An 11,231-nucleotide genomic window follows, 5' to 3' on the forward strand; every position below is an offset into this window, starting at 1 on the left:
CTCTTTTTAAATATTTAGGGTCCCCAGCAGAGTCGCCAGTTCTGTCATACGGTGAACTGGACTTTTTTGTGGTTTTAATCGCAATGTCGCGGTTAGCAAGAGTCGCCACCGACTTTTCTTTTATCCAATAAGGAAAGGTGGAAAAGAACAGGAAAACCTTAATTTAGATTTTGGGTTCGGGAGGTACATTATACAAAGGGAAGGTGTTAGCACCCTTTGTATCCATGGTTATCCATGGGCTCTTAATTGCTCGATCACTTATATTATTTTTGTCTGAAAAAAAAGTGTTTGTGAATTGTTTGGAAAATTGTTTTTGGAAAGAGAATTTAACTTTGTAATGATTCTTGTATGAATATATACAAAGTAGTTATCTCGTTTAGTTTTGAAATTGTTTAGAAAAATATAACTCGGTAATGATTCTAGTATGAATATATACCAAGTGGTGATTTTCTAAAGATATTTTGAAAGGTGTGAGGTGTGAAAATGTTTTTAGATTGTGAGCCAACAATTAAGAGTTATACCGACCCAAGGTCTTTATGAGCATTTCCTATCCTTATGAGGGTAAAACTGTCCTTATTATTGAGAAATAAGTAGTTTTATCCTTTGGATGTTTAAGGGTCATCGTAGGGTCATCGATAGGTCATTGAAGGCAACAGTTACGAGGATATCTTAGCATTCGAAGGGACTATCATCTTTTAACCGTAGGCAACATCGGAGGGTCATCGAGGGACAAAGTTGTATATTCGAAGGCAACATCCGAGGGACTATAATTTATTTTATGATGATTTAACCGAAGGGTCTTTGCTAAGGGTATCCCCACGTTCGCGGGACATGACCGTAATATCGTAATCGTAAGGCAACAAAGAGAGGTCCAAGATCACTTATTCAAAGGCAAAGTTTTACAATTAATTATATAATTAGGATGAAACTCCACATTAAAATTATTAAAAATAATATATTAAAAAATTAATACATTAAAAATTAATTTAGGGTGAAACTCCACAAGGGTATCCCACAAATAAAGTGGAATACCTAGCCAATAACCTTTTCCTGGGATATGTGAACCTTTACGAAACTCAAAAAAAAAAGAAAACATGTCAGAACACCAAATCAGGGTGCAATCGAAGATTACACCGGAGAAATATCACAACAATAAATAGGATAGGATGAATAATGCATGGCTATGATTAAACATAAAAAAAAAATAGAAAAGTCAGCTACTGTCTCGTTCGCCTCTGCCTCGCCTAGCGAAGGCCAGGCGAATACTCGCCCCAGGCTCGCCTAGCGAGGTGCTAGCGAGCGGCCACGGATTTTGAATTTGAAAACAGCCCCATGTTAGGAACTTTGAATTTTATGGCATTTTATCACAGGAATAACATGGTCAAACATTCAGGGTATTCAGGCATATTTAAATTCCCATACGAAAGCAAATTATATATCAACATTTAATCATGATGCATTATATATGTAGATATGGCCAATTGAAAGTATAAACAATAGAGATACGCAAACCTGTTTGCCAATTCAAGGTTGAAGGGATTGACCACTTGTAGTATCGGAATAAGTTAGGCAGCGGGAATTGGACGGCGATGGCTTCGGTGCAGATGGGCTGCCTTCAGGGTTTCTTTACTCTGAATTCTCCGGGTAGGCAGGGTTCCTATGCCAAAACTTCTATTCGTTCTTCTCTGTTCTCCTCCTCTTTTTTTTTTCAGTGAATCTCCCAGTGTAACTCCAAGTCTAACTCCCCTACTGAAACTTCAGTATTTATAGACTAATTTCGTGGGTAATGGGCTTGGAATGAGGGAGACCCAAGTCCAAAATAATTTGTTATATTTTATTTATTTATTTATTTTAATTATTTAATTAATTAATTAATTAATTAATTAATAAAAAAAAAATTTCTCTTTTTTTTTTTTTTTTTTTTTTTTTTTTTTTGGGCTCAGAATGAAGCCCGAAATTTTTGTTGTCTGTCAGCTTCGCTAGGCGAGCGCGTAGCGAACAGGCCAGTTTGGGCCATTTTCTGGATTGGGCCATCCGTGAGCTGGGCCTTTGTTTCTTCAAGATCAGTGTTATATATGAGTCGGAATGCCTTGCAAAATGTCTTGAAATATTAATGGGCAAATTTTGGGGTATGACACTATGTTTCTTGAGTCTTGTTAGTCTGTGATTATTGTTCCTTGAAAACCATGTTGTTAGAATTTACCTTTGACCATCTTGAAATATGTGGTACATATGCTTATCAGTCATCAATATATGTCTTTATTAACTTGTTGTTGATGACAAAAGGGGGAGAATTTCATGGGAATATTTAAGAGGATTAAAAGTATTTTTGAATAATTTTAATTTACCTGAACCCTAAATATTTTCATATTACTTTCATCTAAAGATTATTTTATCAAAATAAGTTTAAATTAACTTGGATATGACTTAGGGGGAGCTTACAAAACTCAATCCATGGAATATTAGACCCAGAGGGAGCTTACAAACCTCAAACTCTAATGTTTTCAAGTTAGTTAAACTGACAAACCGTCGTTCTTAAATACATTTGTTTGTCATCATAAAAAAGGGAGAGATTGTTGGAACAAGATTGTTCATATCCCTTGGGTTTTGATGATAACAAAGTACTTAAAGAACAAATGAGTATACTAACATATGTTCAAGTGTGCAAAATCACAAACATATAATTAATCATGTTGAAAACATATGTGAACAAGCAATATAACTTTGATTCTGATTGATCCGAATCTAATAACTCTGAATGTGTTCATCAGCCTCTAAAGGTTTAGACTCTGGTCATGTGTTCCAGCCTTTGGTGACAACTCAGACTCTAAAGGCTCGAGGAGCCTCCGATCTGTACCCTGTACCAAAGTAAACCAGTCTTGTCAAAACTCCAGATTTATGGACAGAGTAAACTAGGCTTTCGTTTTGCAAGACTTAAGGAACAGTGATGTGACCTCTTCACTATGTTCTACCTTTTGGTAGAGACCTAATACTTTGTAAGGTGATGTGAGCAATGCCATTATTCACCAAACAATGCTTTTAACTAGGGCGTTCTCCAACGTCTCTCTTGACATGCTTCTTCACTAAGTTTCTCTTATGCAGAATCCTCAAACAATTATTTCTCTACCTCTATAAAAGGAAGCTAAAGATTTGAAGGAAGATGTATAACAATAACGCAATATAAGATCTTGAGCATAACTTTGTGCTTTCATTTGTAACTGTTATTGCATAAGATATTAAGATTTTTTTATCTTTGTGTATCTTAGAAATTTCAAGAGGATAAAAACCTCCATGGTTGTTGCACAACTACTATACTTCTGATTGTGTATCTAAGTATAATGATTATCTTTTCTACATAACTCTGAGCTTTCATTTGTAACTGTTTGTTTATTGCAGAAGTCTCTTTTTAGGTTGATTGAGCAAGTGGAGTCTCTTACAAGTGTGTTTGAGCAAAGTGTAATCTGTTGATTATAGTGAAAAACTCTTGTTGAGGTAAGGGGATAAAACTACTCCCAGTTGAGGAGAGAAACCATGATAATCTTTGTGTGTTGTTTGCCTTTACTTCTGATCATTATTATTTCTGTTGCTGTTATTATTTCTAATATCTGACTCTGAACGTTGTTCAGACTCTGAAATTGCATTATCAAAAGCGAGACAATTTTTGATATACATAATTCAACCCATTTCTTGTGCATTTTTCTCACATTCAGAGATAATATATGAATAAATAAAAAGATATTGAGAAAGATAAAACATAAAAAAAGAAAAGAAAGAGAAAGAAATGAGAGATGAGGGAAAGATACCAAATGATTTTTTTTTGTTATAAACTTTAGAGTTTGGTCCAATATGAGTCAATTTTGATGAATACTTATTTCATCTAAAATTCCAACTCAAATTCTTTAAATTTATTAATCACGTAAGCTTAATGACTTAAATAATTAAAAAAATAATTGAAAAAGAGGAAAGAGAACAAATTAAAAAATAAAATTACAGCTAGAGGAAATGTTCAATGGTCTCATTATACCATCTCGAGATTAATAACTCTCTATGAACACATATTCAAATTCGCGTCACTCCATTTGTTTATCTTTAAAAATTAATTTCAACTTAAAAAATCAGTGAAAATAATGGGCCTATAACGGGACTAATAATATACAACCTCAATAGTTCCAACCTATTTGACCCCATCACCAAGCAAAAACATTACTACCTTTCATCTTTTCGTAACCCTAACTCCAAACCAAAACTGTCTCGTCATTCTTTCATTATACACGCCTCTTTTTTTTTTTTGTTTTGTTTTGTTTTTCTCTCTTCTTCTTCCTCTTCTTGTCGATGCTCCGTCTTGCTGATACCAAAGCTCAAACGGGGAGGGTTCCTTTGTTAACTGCTCTCTCTTTTTCTCCTCTTCAAACCCTTTTCCCCTTTCATGTCTTCAATTACCGCCTCTTCTCTTCCAGGGTCTCCAAAAGCCCTACTTTCTGATTTCGATTTCCCTCCCTTCTCTATACACAACAAACCTTCTCCTCTCTTTCACACTCTTCTATTCATATTCAATTTTACCTTATTGCCTCTTCAACTTCCATCTCTTCAGCAACATGACCAATTCTAAGGTTCCATTCCTGCTATTATAACCATTCTTCTATATTTAGCTTATTTTGGTATCTTCAGACATGGTGTTTGTTTATGTGATGTTTTTTTTAAATGGATTGTTGTTTGTTGAAACTGGAAACATCGTTATTATTTTGCAAACAATTGGTCAAAGTTTTTTTTTCTAATGTTAATGTTCTCTTGGCTTGAGCGTTTTTTTCATTTGGATATCCTATTTCAGTTGATGGTGTGAATTGATGTCTATATTGCTGTGACTTGTGATGAATGCATTAATACCTAATTAGGGTTTTGTTATTATTACTCTTTTATTTTTGATTCTTTTTGTCTTTTATTGGGAGTGTGTTACGTATTGTTTTATTTTTGTTCCAAATGGATGTTGAATTGTTTTAATGCCTTTGTTGAAAATGCTAAGTTTGTTTTTGGTTTTGTGAGCAGGTTCTACTATTTGGCTCATTTACTGAAGATGAAACCAAATCATTGAGGGTGAAAAAATCTTCTGGGAGAAAAGATAAGCCTGTTGACAAGAGTCAGCTGCAATTTGGTTCTCTGAATTCTGTTACTGTTGAATCAAGCAACCTGCCAAATTCACTAAAAGCACCAAAAAATGTTCCTCTCCCTGATTCTCAGAAACTTAATGGTGTGAACGGTGTCGGTGCTAACTTACCTAAGGCCCACGAAACTGTAAAAGAGAATGGCAGTATTACTAATTTCTCGCCCAGTCCCTCAAGTATCACTAGTGCAAACAGTGTTAAAGAACATCACATGAGTTCTGTTGCACTGCTTGATGGAAATGGTACTGCGAACCATTTTGCAAATTTGAGCCTGGATGCTTCAGGGACTGAAAGTTTGAAGAGTGCCTTAGAAAATGGCAATGGTGATACTTCAAAGTTATTTGATGAAGACTTGAATAAGGCACCAAATGGGCATGCTGTTATGCATGTAAAGGAACTGCTACCTCGAGGCCTTATTAACTCCGGGAATTTATGCTTCCTTAGTGCAACCGTGCAGGCTCTCTTGGTTTGTTCTCCTTTTGTTCAGCTTTTGCAGGAGTTAAGAACTCGGAACATTCCTAAGGTAGTATTTCTTCTGCTGCAAGTATCAGTTAATACTGCTGTTTGATAATTTTAGATTAACTCATGGGCAGCAGCATGGCCATCAATGAACACATATAAAAGCTGAATTAAAAATGTTATATTTAGAATATGAATTTTCTTATAGACATTGGATCGTTCTATGTGTTTTGACTTCCCTTGTAACTAGAAAATATCAGAAATTGATACTGCAAGCTTATTACCGTGTAACTTTTTTAGGTTGGCTATCCCACGCTTAAAGCATTTGCTGAGTTTGTAACTCAATTTGACATGCCAAGTGGAATAAAGTTAAAGAAGAAAGATACAGATTCTTTTGAGTTTGGACGGGCCTTTTGCCCTGTTATGTTTGAAGATGTTCTGAAAAATTTTACTCCGGATGTGTCAAATAGCATTTCAGGAAGACCAAGGTTGGTGACAAATTGATTTCTAATTTAATGTAATTTAAAGTTACTCTTCCCTGCCCTAGACGAAGAATTTTCAAATATGTACATTCCCTAAACAGTTTTTTCATTGAATCATTGAATTTATTGACTACAATCAGTATATTTCTGGTCATGTCTTGAAAACCTACGTGTATGCTAAATTTTAAATTTTCCATGGCATATATGTGACCATTTAAAACTGTAATAATGTATTACAAGCATAGTTTTTCTTCATGAAAATAACTGAGAAATGGTATGTTTATAAATCTTCAGCAGCATACCTATTACAATTGTAGCACCCCTTTTTAGGAATTTCCATTTATAGATACAACATTCACTAGCTTTTCTCCGTCTTTTTATATATTCCTATTATTTATACAAGTATACGATTATTTAATGAACTGTCATGTCCTGGAGTTTATACACCCATTCAGCAAGTTATTTGGTCATTTGTAAGTGTGCAATGCAGTCACGTGCTTAGGTATGGTGTAATTGGTTTTGTGATATTAGCTTGTAATTTTAATGACATTCGTGATAACAATGTGCCACTTTCAGGCAAGAAGATGCTCAGGAATTTCTGAGCTTTGTTATGGATCAAATGCATGACGAATTACTGAAGCTTGAAGGACAGTCTTCAAGTCTTAATGGTAGCAAATCTTTTCTAGTTTCTTCCGTGGAAGATGATGAGTGGGAAACAGTAGGGCCAAAGAATAAATCTGCTGTTACAAGGACTCAAAGCTTTATTCCCTCAGAGTTAAATGATATTTTTGGAGGACAACTCCAAAGTTTGGTTAGAACTAAAGGTACAAGATATACCTTTTATATCATTTGCTTAGTGAAAGAATTCATTTTTGTTTGTACTTATTATAATATATGCATCAAGATGTTGTGGAATTTCATTTGGTCTGTCACTTTTGTTGCATTATGTTCTTTAGTTGTGATTTGTGATTTTGAAGTTCCACATTATTTTCCCTCGCTGCAAGTCACCTTCATTGCCATTTTTATATCAGAGCTTCAGGATAAAAAGGAAAATTATATTGAGCTTATAGTTGATAGCTTATTGCTTATATATGACCAAAATAGATCTCTGTTTAACAAATTCTCCCACGAGGCTATGGTTTTTTTACGAGCTTATAGCATTTTTTTATAAGCTATTTCAAGTAACGTTTGAGCTTATAGCTTATTTTTTTCTCAGTTTTACCTTTGGTACCTTAACTAGAAATATCTTTTTATGTCTTTTCATAATCATCAGCTAGTTCAACCACTACATTCAATCGGTTGGCTAGCTTATTCACTATTAGATAGTTGATGTTTTCTTACCAAACAGAGCTTAAATGAAACACAATCATGCCCATATGATATGATGGATTTTTTCCCTTTTCAGGAAATAGATCTGCCACTGTTCAACCATATCGCTTGCTTCATCTTGATATTCATCATGATGCTGTTCACACCATTGAGGATGCCTTGCACTTGTTTTCTGCCCCAGAAACTCTTGAAGGGTACCGAACATCAGTCTCCGGAAAGGTATTTTACCTTTTAATTTTGTAATACATTATTATTAAAGCTTGCATTTACAATTTTCATAAGGAATAAGGATTATGGTTTTGATGAGTGGAATATAATGCATGCATGGGTTACCCTAAAAATAGTTTGCATTTCCTACTCTAGGTTGCTAGGTATGTAGCACACACATGGCCACCTACCTCAAGTAAAGTATTAGCTCTATCCTATAAACCCAGTACCTGAATTCAGACATTTATCTGCTTGATACAGTCTGTGGAATGGCAACTGATTTCAAAATGATGTATCTGCAATGCAATTTATTGAGGCCAATGAAATGGTGGCAACATTGTAACTACCGTGTTGCCTTTTATGGTCTTCTTTTCTGCATACTCCCCACCAAATAGTCATTCCCGGCCGATAGTGGCTCTATCCCAGGAGAGCGGTGCGGTGCGGAGGCCGGCTGCGATCATAGCTGCCATAGAGGCGCAGTTCGGCGTCTTGGGCATCTCTAGGTTTCATCGCTGGTCGTGTTTGGAGTGGTTTCTGGGATGATTTTTCTGATTCGCATGAAAAAAACCTAAATTATCCTTTAAAATTAAAACAATTTAAGGGTTGTTTGAGTTTTTCCAGTTTTATTCTTCAAACCTTTTAACCCTAGCCGTTCCTCCCCCTGCTATGTGTGCGGTTCCAAGCTCATCTTCTCTTCTCTTCTTTCTTCATTTTCCAATCCTTCTGTATCTTTTCGTTTCGATTCTTTTACCTCTGTTTTTTTTCCTAATTTTGTTTTACCCCATTTCCTTTCCTTCTTTATTTTTGTCATTTCCTTTCCTTCAGTCACTTTTTTTCTTTCTTTCTTTTCTTTCTCATTTCCTAATCATATTCCTCCTCTTTACTCTGTTCTTCTGCTTCTTAATACTTCTGGGATTTTGATAGTTTTTATTTTAATAAAACCTTTTGTTTGGATTTAGAGCACTGCTAAATATTACTAAGGAGTTTCACAAGAATATAATTATCTACTATTAGAAAAACTATTTAATATATTTTTTTATAGAAATCATGGTCTGCATACAGCTGTGAATCAAGTATTTTTTTTGGGTTGAGTTATTTTAATTTTACATTAAATTAATGTGTATAGTATTATTTATATACTTTATTAAAATAAATCAAATAGTGGACATTCTGCTATCCCATTTTCGGGGTTGGCCGCTCCATTTGGAATTGACTACTCTGAGCCCCATTCGGAATTGATTACTCTGACTCCCCAGTAGTAGTTTCTAATTTTATGGCATAAGTCGAAATATTGGTAATTGATATGACATAACTGCTTTGTACTGGACCATGAAATGTCCTATGATCATGCTGGGTAATATTATATGTATTACTGCCAATAAAATTTTGATATTTTATTTCAGGCAAGGACTGCAAAAAAATCTATTCAGATACAGACACTTCCTAAAGTAATGATATTGCACCTGATGCGATTTGGTTATGGAAGCCAGGGAAGCACCAAGTTGCTTAAGCCTGTGTACTTTCCTCTTGAGTTGGTATTGGGTCGTGACCTGCTTGTTTCACCATCTACCGAGGTACGTCTCAATATTCCAGTCCCTACATACATTTTGAACATAAATTTAAATAACGTTCTCCTGGACTATGATGCTAAATGCAAGCTTCCCTTTCTGGTTGCTAGAATATAACCTGCTTTATTCTCAATGATGCACTTCTAATTTTGTGGGAATTAACTTTACAAGGATTGAGTTGTCAAGATTTTTGTTACTAATTTCCTTTACACAGTTTTAAGATTTTTTCTATCTTTTATTCTAATATGATTGCTTTTGGTGCTTCACAAAATAATTAGGATAACTTTTTTTTTTAAATAACTTGACTTATCTTTGCTATCATTGCGAACCGTTCACTGCTTTTAATACTCACTCTGGAAGATCTAATTAAAATATGGTAAGGATGGTTGGCTGTTTTTCTTGTGCATTTCTCTTTTTTGTATTATAAAAAGAACTTAGTAGCATAAGGGTAGAGCAGTTGTCACAATTAGAAGTTACTTACTGTTCTTAAACAAGTATTTCAATGACTTCATACCACAACTTGTTTTCACCAAATAGAGTATTTATCTATGTACTGTTTACGAAACTTTCTGCCGGGTCTGCTGACTTGTTAAGCAATCATCCACCGGGTCTTTTGAATGAAAAATAAATAAAATCTGCCAGGAGAGTTTTGCCTCTTAAATGGGTGCTCAAGATTTAAGTTAGTCAAAATCCAATGCAGCCTTTCAGATATCAAGGATCTATTACCAAAAAATTTAACGGCCACTTGTCTTTTGTAAAGACAATAAAAAAATGTTTGTGAAACCAATATGATTTATCATTGATTGTCCTCTAAAATAGTATATTTTAACTGGACATAGGAGACTTATTGGTCATAATTGGAAGAGGGCATAATGGTTGACTGACTTTTATGCTTTTGCAGGGTCGAAAATATGAACTTGCTGCTACAATTACTCATCATGGAAGGGAGCCTTCAAAAGGACACTACACAGCTGATGCTCAGTACCCTAACGGTCAGTGGCTAAGATTTGATGATGCATCTGTCTTTGCCATTGGAGCAAATAAGGTTCTGCATGATCAGGCCTATGTTCTTTTCTACAAACAGATATAAGCATAAACATAATACTCTGTTGATATCTACTCCCTTTTGCACTTAGGAAAGGGTTGACAGTTGATTAATGTATTGAATGGAGAAGATGTGAGTGATTATTAATTAAGGTGATCATATATATTTTGTTTCAGTCTAGGGTGTGATAAGAGTAATTGTTGTAACATTCTTTTTCTCGTTGTCATCTAAATCATGAAAAGTTTTGTAGTCCTTGTCTGAACACGAGATCATGTTACAGTTAAAAGGCGTATAAGAAATACCGCCTATTGTAAAGTTTGACTAGCTTGCAAGAAATTGGGATTTAAAGCTTTGACTTGTTGATTTTGTACTCACTGTTTCTGTTAGGCATAGGCTAACTAATCATCCATTAGTTTGGTATATTATATTTTGTTAAGCTATTGTTCAGGTTTTTCTGGCTGATTAGTATTAAGTATATCCTTTAATAATTCAAGAAGCAGATTTAAGCAAATCTCACACTATTATGAAGTATATCCTTTAACAGTTCAAGCAGATTTAAGCAAATCTCACACCTTCAACTGTTCAAATGTGATTCAAATTAATGAGTTAGTTGAGTTACTTATTACACAAGTAACTAGTTAGTTGTAAGTCTAATTAATCAAGTGTATAAGTAATCACTTGGTGATCATGAATGAGAAGTGAAACTCAAATAAAGTTTCTCTCTTCCTTGTGTTTCTTTGATCAACATGTTTGAACAAGTGGAATCTAAATTCTATGCCTCGAGCCTTAGGTTCTGAAATTGTTTAAAGATTCAAGTGTCCGTTTGTTATTCTATGGAGAAATTTGATGATTTGATGGGAATGGAGTTTTGCAGAATGTTTTCTATCTGTTGCATTGTAGCTGCTGCACCTTATGTTCTATACAGGTTCATGAAAATTTCATTTCCTTTATTTATTAGATCATTAACAACTATCGTGGGATT

At 34.5% G+C, this 11,231-nt stretch overlaps 1 protein-coding gene across 1 annotated transcript; it reads left to right on the top strand.

Annotated features, from left to right (window-relative positions):
- Nucleotides 1-4,172: 4,172 nt before the first annotated feature.
- LOC127100946 (ubiquitin carboxyl-terminal hydrolase 24) lies at nt 4,173-10,619 on the top strand. Its single transcript, XM_051038255.1, has 7 exons — nt 4,173-4,610; nt 5,044-5,682; nt 5,919-6,106; nt 6,677-6,924; nt 7,506-7,648; nt 9,040-9,210; nt 10,106-10,619. The coding sequence occupies exons 1-7, from the start codon at nt 4,596-4,598 to the stop codon at nt 10,292-10,294; spliced, it is 1,593 nt and encodes a 530-aa protein (XP_050894212.1). The 5' UTR covers nt 4,173-4,595; the 3' UTR covers nt 10,295-10,619.
- The last annotated feature ends 612 nt before the right edge of the window (nt 10,620-11,231 follow it).

This window comes from Lathyrus oleraceus, chromosome 7 (genome assembly GCF_024323335.1).
Source record: "Lathyrus oleraceus cultivar Zhongwan6 chromosome 7, CAAS_Psat_ZW6_1.0, whole genome shotgun sequence".
Taxonomy (NCBI): Eukaryota; Viridiplantae; Streptophyta; class Magnoliopsida; order Fabales; family Fabaceae; genus Lathyrus; species Lathyrus oleraceus.